This window comes from Physella acuta, unplaced genomic scaffold (assembly GCF_028476545.2).
Source record: "Physella acuta isolate Inbredline_101_S28 unplaced genomic scaffold, ASM2847654v3 ptg000554l, whole genome shotgun sequence".
NCBI lineage: Eukaryota > Metazoa > Mollusca > Gastropoda > Physidae > Physella > Physella acuta.
The window spans coordinates 77,865-92,938 of record NW_026732073.1 but is presented as its reverse complement, the minus strand read 5'-3'; the positions used below and the strand labels follow the sequence as shown (position 1 = coordinate 92,938).

Below are 15,074 nucleotides of genomic sequence, written 5' to 3'. Positions count from 1 at the left end.
GACATTACTTAAAGATGTGTATGGCGTAAGTGACATTACTTAAAGATGTGTATGGTGTAAGTGACATTACTTAAAGATGTGTATGGTGTTAGTGACATTACTTAAAGATGTGTATGGTGTAAGTGACATTACTTAGAGATGTGTATGGTGTTAGTGACATTTTTTAAAGATGTGTATGGTGTAAGTGACATTACTTAAAGATGTGTATGGTGTAAGTGACATTACTTAAAGATGTGTATGGTGTAAGTGACATTACTTAAAGATGTGTATGGTGTAAGTGACATTACTTAAAGATGTGTATGGTGTAAGTGACATTACTTAAAGATGTGTATGGTGTAAGTGACATTACTTAAAGATGCATGGTGTAAGTGACATTACTTAAAGATGTGTATGGTGTAAGTGACATTACTTTAAGATGTGTATGGTGTGACATTACTTAAAGATGTGTATGGTGTGACATTACTTAAAGATGTGTATGGTGTAAGTGACATTACTTAAAGATGTGTATGGTGTGACATTACTTAAAGATGTGTATGGTGTAAGTGACATTACTTTAAGATGTGTATGGTGTGACATTACTTTAAGATGTGTATGGTGTGACATTACTTAAAGATGTGTATGGTGTGACATTACTTAAAGATGTGTATGGTGTGACATTACTTAAAGATGTGTATAGTGTAAGTGACATTACTTAAAGATGTGTATGGTGTAAGTGACATTACTTAAAGATGTGTATGGTGTGACATTACTTAAAGATGTGTATGGTGTAAGTGACATTACTTAAAGATGTGTATGGTGTAAGTGACATTACTTTAAGATGTGTATGGTGTAAGTGTAAGTGACATTACTTAGAGATGTGTATGGTGTAAGTGACATTACTTTAAGATGTGTATGGTGTAAGTGTAAGTGACATTACTTAGAGATGTGTATGGTGTAAGTGACATTACTTTAAGATGTGTATGGTGTAAGTGTAAGTGACATTACTTAGAGATGTGTATGGTGTAAGTGACATTACTTTAAGATGTGTATGGTGTAAGTGTAAGTGACATTACTTAAAGCCGTCAACTGTGTAAGTAACGAGTTCTGAGATGCTGGAGTGTCATGTTAAAGAGTGCGGGAAGTGCGTTGGTGTTTCATTTTAATATTTTGTGTTATTGCATTTTGACAGTGCGTTGTGAAATTGCGTTGTGTTCGCGCGTTATGTTACTCAATGATAGACGAGTGTCTGTTGAACGCATGGTTTAAAGAAAAAAATGTCCCTCACTGAATTTGTTTTACAAAAGAACGACATAAATTAGATTTTGCTCATATTCAATGTGTGGCATCACTCTAAAAACATACGAACAGAAAGACAATGACATAACATGGTTTTGAAGATAGGTGAAAACAGATAAACATCCACATTGGCTGTCACATGAGACCTATAGAGTGGATAAATGATTTGATGTAAACACGATGCAGATGGTTTGTGGTGATAATAAACCAAAATAAAATTTATTTAGAAAATAAAGAAAAAATTATAATGTAATTTTTTATTTTATTTCTTAGGTTTTTATTGTCCGTGTTTTCTGTACATGGGACGGTGTGGTCGGATGGTAGAGCATATGACTGCTTACCCGAAAGTCTCGAGTTCGATTCTTGGGTTTGTTGGTTATACAAAAACTTATTTGCCAATTGGATGTCGGGTATTCTTCATTGTGACACATACACTTGGCGATGTTCTAGCAGTTGGGTGGCTGGTATGCTTTTAGTTAGATTCAGACCCTTGGCTATGATTTAGTAGCTCGATGGCTGTTATTGTATCAGTTGGAGAGAGACACAGGGCTGATCAACTAGTTGGGTTCATTGTCTTTGGCCAGTTAGAGACATCCTTTACTGTTGAAGCAGTGTTCATTGTCTTAATTTCATAGTTAGACAGAAATCCTGTACTGTTGAAGTAGTTGGGTTCAATGTCTTTCATTAGATGTTGTCTTTCATTAGCTAGACAGACATCCTGTACCATTGAAGTAGTTGGGTTCATTGTCTTTCATCAGTTAGACAGACATCCCGTACTGTTGAAGTAGTTGGGTTCTACGTGGTTCCTCTGTACACTGAAATATTTGTTCCAGTTCTGGATGACTACGCGATACACTTCCTTGTTGTAGAGTGTCCCCGTCAGTATCGAGAGCGCTGATTGGTCAAATCTGCAGGGATTAAAAACTAGAATTTACAAAGCTTACGACTCAAAAAGATTTAACATTATGTATGTCTATTCTGTAATTTAGTGATATACCATATATACAAGAGGTTTCCACGTTGGAAAACATTAGCGGATATCTTCAAAATAAAATATAAAAGATTCCTCTTTAGGCCTAACGATCTATTAGGCAGATGTAGTGGAGTTCATATATTTCTTGATCTCAGCCTATAAAGGGATAATGTGGTCAGCACTATGCCCAGCCGCCTTTACTTTCCTTAACGTGAGTTAGGTCATAGGTACCCATCAGAGTTGGGTGGACTCAGGGACGTTCCACTAACTTGAGTCCGGATTCGAATTAGAAACTATCGGATTAGCAGTCTAGCACTAAAAAAATATAGGTAAATATAAAAGTATATAATTCGAATATTTAATAATCGCTATAATAATATTTTAAATAATTTCTAGACATAATCCAGCACTGATAAAAAAAATAGATTAATAAACACATGTTTTGTTACCTCCCATAGAAAAATCTAATCTACCAAGGGATGCAACCATAGATATGTTCACAAATATCTTTAATAATTATACAGTAATTACAGTTACAAAACGAAACAGCGGGATCATCATTTACTATTATATAAAATCCGAATATTAATAAATTTATGGACTTTTTGTCTTAACTTTGTGTTTTATAATTTTTTAAAATTATCACATTACTCTAATTCAAACAGAAAACTGTTAGCTATATGATATAATTATTTTGTAGATTTGTAATTACTGAAGCAAACCGATGATCATCGAAGCAGAGCGACGGTAAACGCTTTTTTAGCTACTTATATAAACTTGTCATTAAACTAGATCAGGGGTCGGCAACCTGCGGCTCGCGAGCCGCATGCGGCTCCTTTGATATCAAGATGCGGCTCTCCAGCTCCTTGAACAAATACCAATAATCTTAATAAAAAAAAAAATATTTGAAATAAAAAAAAAATGTTAGTGGCTCTTTTAAATCAGGGAAATTTTGAAAATTGTTACTTTTGGCTCTTCCGCTTCAAAAGGTTGCCGACCCCTGAACTAGATGCATACATTGGCATCAAAAACTCACTGCACAGTACCGGCCCCAACTGCAGAGGAACCAGTATACCTTGTACATCAGACAAACACAAAATTAAAAGTACATTCACGGATAGACAGGGCAGGATAGCCTGCATCACATTGAATATTGATAATACAGAAATAACAATCATCAATGTAAACGCCCCAACACAAAGACAAGAACAAAAACATTTCTACCACACGCTTAATGAACTTATAAATACCGAATACAAAAACAAGACGATACTTGTGACCCTAATGTGGTCCCTGACGATACAGACCCAATAGGGCAAGATGACAGGGAAACGAAAAGGCTAAAACACAATAAAGAACAAATTAATACTTTAAACAATATAATAAAAACGACAAGCTTAAAAGACACCTACAAGAATACACATCTAAATTTCACTGAAACAACACACTACAGCAGAACACATCATAGCGCGGCTAAGCTAGACTAAATATATGCTCATGAAAGTATAACGGTAAACAAAGTAAAACACCTCGCTCAGACACTTACATTTACAGACCACAAAATATTTATTGCTCAACTACAAATTAACCCCACTCACAGAACAAATAATACGTATTGGAAACTCAACAACACACTTCTAGAAAATAGCGAATACATCACATAAATAAGGAAGCTAGCATCAGAATTCACACAGAGAGCATCAAACACACCTGCACTAGAGCACTGGGAAGATTTTAAATATATGGTACGGGTATACTCTATCAAAATAGCAAGGCAAATAAACATAGATAGGAAAATTATGGAAGAACTACTAGACAGACAACTAGATACGTTAATCAGTCATAATGCATCGCAGGACAAAATTGAAAAATTAGAATCAGAATTAAACAAAATACAAACACATAGACACAAGGGAGCGCTAATACGTAGTAGAATAGACATGATAGGCAACGAAGACCCCTCCCATTACAACACAATTTTGGAAAAAATACACTGCAACAGTAAACAGATATGTAGCATAACAGATGACGACGGGAATATAACAAATGACCTGGAAAGTATAAAACGTCAGTTTACTTTATACTATCAAAACCTCTTCAATAAGGAAGATACAGACTATGAAATACAAGAACATTATCTTAAGTACACAACAAGGCTAGACAACGATGACTGTACCAAAATCAACGCGCCAATTACTAAAGAGGAAATATCCAAGACTATAGACGGACTAAAACTAAATAAAGCTCCAGGACCAGATGGACTAACCAGTGAATTTTATAAAACCTTCAAAAATGACTTAATACTCCTTTTACACGCTACATTTCAGGACATACATGAAAGAGAGGATAGTGCTACAGATTTTAACAGGGCATATATAACACTCATTCCCAAAAATGATACGGACAGGACAAAAATTATAAATTACAGACCTATATCTTTACTCAACAGTGAATATAAAATATTGACAAAAACTTAAGTTAAGAAACTCGAACCTTTCATATCTAAATTAATACACCCCGATCAACAGTATAGCATACCAGGTAGAAACATACACAACCACACGCACTTAATCAGAGACATCATACATTATAGCACGCAGAAAGACACACAACTAGCAATTCTTATCATCGACCAACAGAAAGCTTTCGATAGAGTAGATCATACATGGTTAATAAAAACAATAGATGCTTACAACCTAGGACACTATTTTAAAACATGGATAAAAATAATATATAACAATGCACATAGTCATTTATTAATAAACAACAGTGTTACAAGCGCTTTTCACATACAGAAATCAGTTAGACAAGGTTGTCCTTTATCTCCCCTACTATACATCCTTAGCTTAGAACCTCTACTAGAAAACATTAGACAGGACAACTCGATTAAAGGACTGTACATTCCAAACACGGTAGGCAAGAAAATACTTGCATACGCAGACGACACTACTTTCTTAGTACAAACAGAAAAAGCAATACAGACTGTAATAGAAAAATTCAACTTTGGGAAAGGAAGCGGGGGAAAAAATAAACGCAGAAAAATCAAAAGTAATGGGTATAGGTAAATGGAAAGGTAAAGATGACTATCACATAGACATAACAATAACTAACAAACTCAGAATTTATGGAATAACCTATACCAGCGATCCCACAAAAAACGACCAAGAAACTTGGGCCACACTGAAAAATAAAATAAATCTGGAGAAATACCAATACTGCAATACAACCATTTTTGCTAGAGCTGCATTAGTATAAAGATATATCATTCCAAAAATAATTTTCGTAGCGACGAACTCTACAATACCCAACTCATTTATTAAAAAAAAAACAAGCACATTAGAGAGTTCATTTTCAAAAACACGATTAGAAACATTAGCCACAAAACCTTAATACAAAACAAATTAAATGGAGGTATAGCGCTACACGACATTCATACTAAAATAAACACCTTCCGCTTAAAACATCTGGATAGAATAAGGATAGAACCACATTATCATCCATTAGCACAATACTACATAGGGTTAAACATAAAGAGCATTTTAAAACTAAACATCATAACACCATACTATGGAGGAAATGACATAGGCAGCTTTTATAAAGAAACGCTATAAAGAAACGCTAGCAATATTCCAAGGAAACAAAAGCATTATTGGGGAAGACACAAAAAAAATACGACATCCTACAACAAGCGACACCCTTATACACGAGAATTAGTTGGGCCAGGGAACACAATATTATAGACATTAAAGATACATTTAGAAACCTACATAATAAACGCATTACACCAAAAGAAAGGGAAGTAGCATACAAACTGATTTTTAATACAACTTCCTTTTTCTACGAGATTTTATTCTATTTTAAAAACTTTAAGTATTTAAAATGGATTAAAAATCATGTCTATAGCCCGAGTTCCCATCCCCTGTTGTTTTATATAAGAATATTCGAGAAAGTTTAGGGGAGATCACTCCCGGTTTATTTTAGTAATGTTCACCATTTTGTTTATGTATTGATAATTTTTGTTAATGTTTGAACTATGTTAAATACACACTACGTTAAGCACACACACACACATATTTGTATATGTTGATGTAATGATTTCTATTTGAAAATAAAGATATAAAAAAATTGAAAAAAAAAATTACAAATCTGTTTGTCAAGCCCTCCCCCCACCCACACACACTATAAATAGTAACACCTCAGCAGTTAGATAACAGCACATATTTTGACGCTTGGCTTGCCTTAAAAACACACAGACACCCTCTCCACGCCTCGTCAGACACATCTACCCTCTCCCCCTCTATCCACTTCACCCTCAGACATGATAACCCCACATTCCCTTCAGCTGTTCCAACGACCCCACCACCCACCCCAACATCAATTTCAATATCTATTCATTTACTTATTTAAAGTTCTAAATCTTGTTTCTTTACCCTCATCTTTCACACAGCAACCTTTTGAAAACTCAATGCGACCAGTACATAAATAAACATTCTTTCAACTAGTCAACTTAATTTGTTTTCCTACATAGAAAATGCTTCACTGTCCCATTGACCCTCTCTGAAAAATTTCCTTTCCTCTCTCCACCCAGACTTCTGACACTTTTATTTGACCTTCACCCCTTTTACTGTCATCCTTTGCAATTTTTTTATAATCATATACATGACATCATGTAAATATTCATTATGTACATTTGCAAAACTTTTCGTTTTCATTTGATGTTCGAAATTATGTAAAAAATGTGATGTTGATGTACTTGTTTTAAATTGAATAAAAGTATTAACAAAAAAAAAAATATATTTTCTTAACATTTACTGAGAAATCATGCTACTGCCTAAATTGAAAAGCTGAAATCAGGCAAAACCTATTAAGTCAGCCATAAATGAATCAGTCGCTGGGTTGAATCTCAGATGAAAATAAAAATCACGCGAGGTAGACTATTCTATTAACTTCCAGAACAATACATTGTTTCATGTATTTGTTCTGTGAATGTGCCTTACCAGAGCAGGAGGGCAGGGTAGGGCGCTAGAAGTTTTGGGTTTTTATTAAGGGGCAGTGACATATTGATCAGAAACCGGAGATCTATAGACCACTGGGCAATGTTACATTTATACACTCAATGATGCAACAATACATCTATGCTCACAAATGTTTGTTTTTATATTGCATCAATTTAAATATCTTCTAAACCAAGTTCCATGTGCCGTAGTCCCAGAGGCGTAGCGACGGGGGGTACATATGTTTCCGGGCGCCGACCCTAGGGGCGCCAAAATAAGCTCATCTTAGCTGCTATTTTGAATTATACCTATAAAAAAATATTTCGGGGGGGGGGGGGAGGGGGGGAGGGGAATTGAAAGTTTGTCCTCTGACGCCGGGAGGGGTCGCTACCCCTCTGCGTAGTCTGGGTACGAACCTGTGACAATGGCCGTAGTTTGTGGCCGTTTTTGGGCAGTAGTGTGACCGGTGGGAATCTCTTGGACACATGCAGTTTTTTTCCATGCCGCACCTGGCCCATGGCTCCACGATGGCCCTGTGGATGAACGGCTCATTCTTGTACACACCCACACCCGACATGATCTCTGGGAACTGGTTGAAGGCGCAATGGGGCTGGCCCATGTACGCAAACATCTGTGACGTAAAGCACACACTGTTTTAAAAATAGCTACTTCAGAACATTTAAACACAAAGGGAAACAATCGAGTACAAAAGAAGATAATTTCAAGCCTAAATGACCGTATCTACTGTACAATGTAGGAGACAAGCACACATTGTTAAGATTTCGCTAGGACTCACCTCTGGGAGGGTTTGATGGGCCACAGGCTCCCCCCAGTCTTTCCTCATGATCTGTAGCCCCAGAGCCTCAGCTTGTGAGAAGAACTCGTGACCTCCTTTCTTGTACCGGATGGAGGCGTCCTGCCATATCAGGTACTTCCTAGCTCGGTAGAGTGATGCCTGCAAGATACAGGGAATACAGTGATGTCTACAAGATATAGGGCATGCAGTGATTTCTACAAGATATAGGGCATGCAGTGATGCCTGCAAGATACAGGTAATACAGTAATGCCTATAAGATACAGGTAATACAGTGATGCCTTCAAGATATAGGTAATACAGTGATGCCTTCAAGATACAGGTAATACAGTAATGCCTGCAAGATACAGGTAATACAGTGATGCCTTCAAGATATAGGTAATACAGTGATGCCTGCAAGATACAGGTAATATAGTGATGCCTGCAAGATAAAGGTAATATGGTGATGCCTGCAAGATAAGGTAATACTGTGATACCTGCAAGATAAGGTAATACAGTGATGCCTGCAAGATACAGGTAATACAGTGATGCCTGCAAGATACAGGTAATACATTGATGCATGCAAGATACAGGTAATACAGTGATGCCTGCAAGACACAGAGCATACAGTGATCATAGTTCAATCATTGTAATTCAACGACACCACACATCTTTAACCGATTTTTATTTCCGCCCCTTCCCGTCGTCACTAAACGTCACATTTATTTATTTTTAAAAATTTACTTAACTTGGACAAATTTTAAAATGATTTACAAAAACGGTCCTTAAAAAACTAGGAGTAAAGGCTAAACCTCGGTTTCTAAAATTTCATTTTAAAACGCAAAAAGAGCGTTGTATCTATACTACAAGTTAATACACTCTTATAGTAAAGTAAAGAATCCTCTTTGGACGTAATGGGCAGATGAAGTAGAGTTCATATGTTTCTTGACCTCGGCATATGAAGGTCAGCACTTTGCCCAGCCGCCTTTACTTTCCCTAACATGAGTTAGATACCCATCAGAGCTGGATGGACTCATGGACGTTCTACTGACTTGGACCCGGATTCGAACTCGAGACCTTCGCGTTAGCAGCATAGCGCTCCACCGCTAAGGCCACGCCGTCCCATAATACACTCTTTCTACCCCGGCTTAAAAAATTCATGGACTGAAACTCAAACCTAAAGCTTGTAATTATGTTACTGTTTACCTTGTGAACCACCGGCTTCCACATGTAACATCTGACGTCACGAAAAGTGGCGGGAAATTTTTCAAACGGAAATCTGGCCAGGTGACATCGACAGCATTTCTCCAGCTGCAAGGTTGATTAGCTCATTTATGGTTAATTAAAATCAAAAACAAGGTTAGAAAGTTCATTCATAATTAATTTAAAAAAAAAGGTTATAAAGTTTATTAACAGTTTATTAAAAACAAAACGAGGTTGAAAAAAAATGTTTTAAATTAACAGTTAATTAAATAATAAAGAAGGTTAAAAGTTTTATTAAGAGTTAATTAAAAACAAAACTAGTTTGAAAAAAAAAATTAACAGTTAATTAAATAATAAAGAAGGTTGAAAGGTTTATTAACAGTTAATTAAAAACAAACAAGGGTCATCAGACAGCCTACTGCAATAACTCAACAACAAAGTTCGACAAGAATGGGAATGTGATTGACAGTTCTATTTTTAGATTGGAAACATGTATAGGCTACACTCACGTTATTGAAATTTTAAGAATGGGACGTGTCACATGTTTCTCATTGATTAGTTTTTAGTACATTATCAGAATGGGACTGAATAATTTTTTAGATTAAAATTTACAGTAGATTAATTTTGAAATTTTTTACAATTAAAGTAAAACACAGGCCTGCATGGAAATTTATTTTAAAAAAAAATCATGAAAATACCAGGTATCCCCTGAAAATATGCGATTATCGTTTATATTGATCTGCATATTTTTTATTCGCTTCACCTGAGATATTTATCTGACATTTATTAGTCGCGGTATTGGGAAACGGCGTTTTATGAGTGTGGGGATACGAGAAGAAAACCGTGAAAAATCAATACTTGTCATGTAAACAAAAATTCAAGGGAGTTAACTAAAACAAATATATCGGTCGTCATATTTCATGAGCTACCGCCCTCTACCACTTACATTTTCCCTATTCGGTTGTGAGTGTTGATACGAGAAGAAAACAGTAAACAAATCAATAATACTTGTCATATAAACAAAAATTCAAAGGGGTTAACTAACACAAATATATCGGTCGTCATATTTCAGGAGTTACCGCCCTCTACCACTTAAATTTACCTGTTCGGTTGTGAGTGTTGATACGAAAATAAAACAGTGAAAAATCAATACTTGTCATAAAAACAAAAATTAAAGGGAGTTAACTAAACCAAATATATTGGGTCGTCATATTTCATGAGTTACCGCCCTCTACCACTTACATTTTCCCTCTGTTGGGTTGTGAGCCCGAGGTCCCACACGACCATGGTGAAGTCGGTCAAGGCCGGGTAGACGAACTCGTGCAGATTGTGCAGCAGAGCCTGCAGCTCGTCGTAGTGGTCAGGCGAGGCTGCCGTAATCAGGACGAGGTCACTCTCTGGGATCCCCGCCCCCAGGGAGAGGATGAGCTCGTGCTGCTGGTCCGTGAGGAACATCTGGGGTGGGGTGAGCAGGGAGCGGACCCGGGTCGTCAGGTTGGAGCTGAGCTGGGTCGTGCACTTGGGGTCAACACACGCTTGAACTAGTAGGGAGGTGTGGGTGAGTTAGAAACACGACTGTATGTTAGGACTGAGGGTTGTATGTGTATGTTAGGACTAAGGATTGTATGTGTATGTGTATGTTAGGACTGCGGATTGTGTGTGTATGTTAGGACTGAGGATTGTATGTGTATGTTTGGACTGAGGATTGTATGTTAGGACTGAGGATTGTATGTGTATGTTAGGACTAAGGATTGTATGTTAGGACTGAGGATTGTATGTGTATGTTAGGACTAAGGATTGTATGTGCATGTTAGGACTGAGGATTTTATGTGTATGTTAGGACTGAGGATTGTATGTGTATGTTTGGACTGAGGATTGTATGTTAGGACTGAGGATTGTATGTGTATGTTAGGACTGAGGATTTTATGTGTATGTTTGGACTGAGGATTGTATGTGTATGTAGGACTGAGGATTGTGTGTGTATGTTAGGACTGAGGATTGTGTGTGTATGTTAGGACTGAGAATTGCATGTGTATGTTACGCCTGAGGATTGTATGTGTATGTTAGGACTGAGGATTGTATGTGTATGTTAGGGCTAAGGATTGTATGTGTATGTTAGGACTGAGGATTGTATGTGTATGTTAGGACTGAGGATTGTATGTGTATGTTAGGACTGAGGATTGTGTGTGTATGTTAGGACTGAGGATTGTATGTGTATGTTAGGACTGAGGATTGTGTGTGTATGTTAGGACTGAGAATTGCATGTGTATGTTACGCCTGAGGATTGTATGTGTATGTTAGGACTGAGGATTGTATGTGTATGTTAGGGCTAAGGATTGTATGTGTATTTTAGGGCTGAGGATTGTATGTGTATGTTAGGACTGAGGATTGTATGTGTATGTTAGGACTAAGGATTGTATGTGTATGTTAGGGCTGAGGATTGTTTGTGTGTTAGGACTAAGGATTGTATGTGTATGTTAGGACTAAGGATTGTATGTGTATGTTAGGACTGAGGATTGTATGTGTATGTTAGGACTAAGGATTGTATGTGTATGTTAGGACTGAGGGTTGTATGTGTATGTTAGGGCTGAGGATTGTATGTGTATGTTTGGACTGAGGATTGTATGTTAGGACTGAGGATTGTATGTGTATGTTAGGACTAAGGATTGTATGTGTATGTTAAGACTGAGGATTGTATGTGTATGTTAGGACTGAGGATTGTATGTGTATGTTAGGACTGAGGATTGTATGTGTATGTTAGTACTGAGGATTGCATGTGTATGTTAGGACTGAGGATTGTATGTGTATGTTAGGACTGAGGATTGTGTGTGTATGTTAGGACTGAGGATTGTATGTGTATGTTAGGACTGAGGATTTTATGTGTGTTAGGACTGAGGATTGTATGTGTATGTTAGAACTGAGGATTGTTTTGTATGTTACGGCTGAGGATTGTATGTGTATGTTAGGACTGGGGATTGTATGTGTATGTTAGAACTCATGATTGTATGTGTATGTTAGGAATGAGGATTGTATGGGTATGTTACGCCTGAGGATTGTATGTGTATGTTAGGACTGAGGATTGTATGTGAATGTTAGGACTAAGGATTGTATGTGTATGTTAGGACAGGATTGTATGTGTATGTTAGGATTAAGGATTGTATGTGTACGTTAGTACTGAGGATTGCATGTGTATGTTAGGACTGAGGATTGTATGTGTATGTTAGGACTGAGGATTGTGTGTGTATGTTAGGACTGAGGATTGTATGTGTATGTTAGGACTGAGGATTGTCGGCCTCGCGTTGTTAAAGTACAACAATCACTTTACATAACACGACACATATACTCCGTTGAAAGTTTATTCATACACCCAAGCTTAGTTAAGTTACACAATTTTTTTTTCTATTAGAAGACATCTGTCAGACTTTTCGATTATTTCACAAGCATTGTTCTAGCCTTCGTTTCACTTTCAAACTTCAAACACATTAGATCAACTAAATACTATCGTTTTCATATTGGTAGAGAACGAAGTTTTTTTAATTGATTTTAATGTACACAAAAAACGAGTCCGCCTTTTTGTGTTCGTTTTACAGGCGTTAAGAAAAGTAATTACATAGAGTAGCGGATAGAGAGACTCAACAAGAGAAAATTATGTGCTTAACTGATTGATAGACTCATATGATGGGCAAAAAGACAAACTGACCAACTGAAAACCAAACTCAAATGATGGACAAACACAAACTAACTGACTGGCTGACATGGATAAAATGACAAACCAAATTACATCAAGAACACTGACCAGCCCAAGAAACAACTCACCAGATGGGCCTGGACAAATAGACTCGACCACAAACCGCCTGGCTTTGTTGGGTAGTCTCAGCTTCTGCTCCATCCACTCCACCAGCTGTGAGATGCTGGCGTTTCGTCCATCTTTGGTGATGGTGCTCTGGTTATAGGAAGGCACTGTGGTGTGGTCAGGTGCTGATGGGGTAGTCATAAGGTAGTCAATAATTAGAGGGGTAGTTGGGTGCTGGTGGGGTAGTCAGGTGCTGGTAGGGTAGTCAGGTGCTGGTGGGGTAGTCAGGTGTTGGTGGGGTAGTCAGGTGCTGGTAGGGTAGTCAGGTGCATGTATAGTAGTCAGGTGCTGGTGGGGTAGTCAGGTGTTGGTGGGGTAGTCAGGTGCTGGTGGGGTAGTCAGGTGCTGGTGGGGTAGTCAGGTGCTGGTGGGGTAGTCAGGTGCTGGTGGGGTAGTCAGGTGCTGGTGGGGTAGTCAGGTGCTGGTGGGGTAGTCAGGTGCTGGTGGGGTAGTCAGGTGCTGGTGGGGTAGTCAGGTGCTGGTGGGGTAGTCAGGTGCTGGTGGGGTAGTCAGGTGTTGGTGGGGTAGTCAGGTGCTGGTGGGGTAGTCAGGTGCTGGTGGGGTAGTCAGGTGCTGGTGGGGTAGTCAGGTGCTGGTGGGGTAGTCATAAGGTTGTCAAGAGTTTATGGGGTTGTTATTATAACGTAGTCAACAACATGTGGGGTAGTAATTAATAAGTGGGGTAGTCACAAATATTTGGGGTAGTGGCGAATATATAAATATATATCATGAGACAGTCACGAATAGGTTATGAGACTCCTTGAATATTTTGTAACTCACTAATGCTCTCTCCACCACTCGTGCCGCTAGATCTCTCTAAACCACCTTGACCTTCAGTCGAACTTTTGTCATCTCCAGTGGCAGACGTCAGGCTGACATTTTGGCTCGAATCTGTGACATTTCTAAGTACGTTATCTCGGGTGATGAGCGTCTCGTTGCTTCTTTTTTCTATACCGATACCGGATATCCGGTCTAGGGCTAGGTCACCGTGGTAGTAGTAGGTCAGCCCGACAAGTGACGTCAGACATAAACATCCGGCGACCAATAAAAACCCTGATGATGAAGTAAAACAAAAGGTATTTTTAAAAAACACACATTGAAGACCTAAAAATAGCAACGGACATTGACCTGGCATAGACTGGTCACCTGACAAGTGGAGATTCCTTTGGGGAGTCCACTCTCTTCCCGGTCGTCGCAGAAGTGCGAATCCCCCTCCACAAATAGTGTATGGTCATTTATGGGGGGAGTGGTCTAGCTGTAGAGAGCTGGACTGCTAATGAAAAGACCCCATCCTCGCTTTTAATAAGAGCAGATTAAATAGCGCAACACTCTAGGGGACGGCGTGGCCTAGCGGTAGAGAGCTGGACTGCTAACCCGTAAGTCTCGAGCTCGAATCCCGGGTTCAAGTCAATAGACAGTCCCTGAGTCCTTCATACTCGGATGGGTAACTAACTCACGTTAGTTGCAATACCAAATTATTCACAGTCAAAGTTATGGATCTAGAATGATACTTGGAGTTAATGTTTTCTACAGGAGATCTATTGAATGGGGGCTGTTTCATCTGGAGACTTATTGTAGGAAGCCGTATTAACCTTAAGTTATGTGCCTAATGTTACGTGCCTATAGTTACCTGCCCAATATTACGTGTTTAATGTTATGTTCCTGACGTTTATTTCACAATAAAGATAAAGAAGATTTCATGAAAGAAACCGTTAAAACAAGCATTTTTCACGAGCGTAATGGATTTTTTAAAAAAATGGATTATTAGTCTAGCGCTTTTTGCACGGTTACAATACTTTCTCTACACTTGGTACACGAGAAAGTAAAAAAGACAGTTCGAGTTCCTTTAACCGAACACAGGTGGAAATGTTCGATTCCGACACTTTCTCGTCTTATCTGCGACTGGTCTAAACAAATACACAATTCTCCTTGCATGCCTAGTGTTTGTGCGTGTCCGTAGGTCAAGTCTGCTGCAGGTAAATA

General features: G+C 38.1%; 1 protein-coding gene across 1 annotated transcript; it reads right to left on the bottom strand.

The window, feature by feature from the left end:
• Positions 1-1,553: 1,553 nt before the first annotated feature.
• Positions 1,554-13,232, bottom strand: LOC131946334 (uncharacterized). The gene is made up of 8 exons (XM_059307026.1): positions 13,055-13,232; positions 10,481-10,779; positions 9,242-9,346; positions 8,533-8,643; positions 8,330-8,449; positions 8,039-8,197; positions 7,659-7,873; positions 1,554-2,183 (listed from the first exon to the last, which is right to left on the bottom strand). The coding sequence occupies exons 1-8, from the start codon at positions 13,230-13,232 to the stop codon at positions 2,030-2,032; spliced, it is 1,341 nt and encodes a 446-aa protein (XP_059163009.1). The 3' UTR covers positions 1,554-2,029.
• Between the last annotated feature and the right edge of the window lie 1,842 nt (positions 13,233-15,074).

What these genes read in the sequence shown, in the direction of transcription:
- LOC131946334 (XM_059307026.1), bottom strand. Translation starts at nt 13,232, where the DNA reads ATGACTACCCCATCAGCACCTGACCACACCACAGTGCCTTCCTATAAC. An exon ending in TGTATTACCTTATCTTGCAG is followed by an intron (nt 8,450 to 8,532) that starts GTATCACAGTAT and finishes TGTATCTTGCAG; the next exon opens with GCATCACTGTATTACCTATA. An exon ending in CCCATCAAACCCTCCCAGAG is followed by an intron (nt 7,874 to 8,038) that starts GTGAGTCCTAGC and finishes TTTACGTCACAG; the next exon opens with ATGTTTGCGTACATGGGCCA.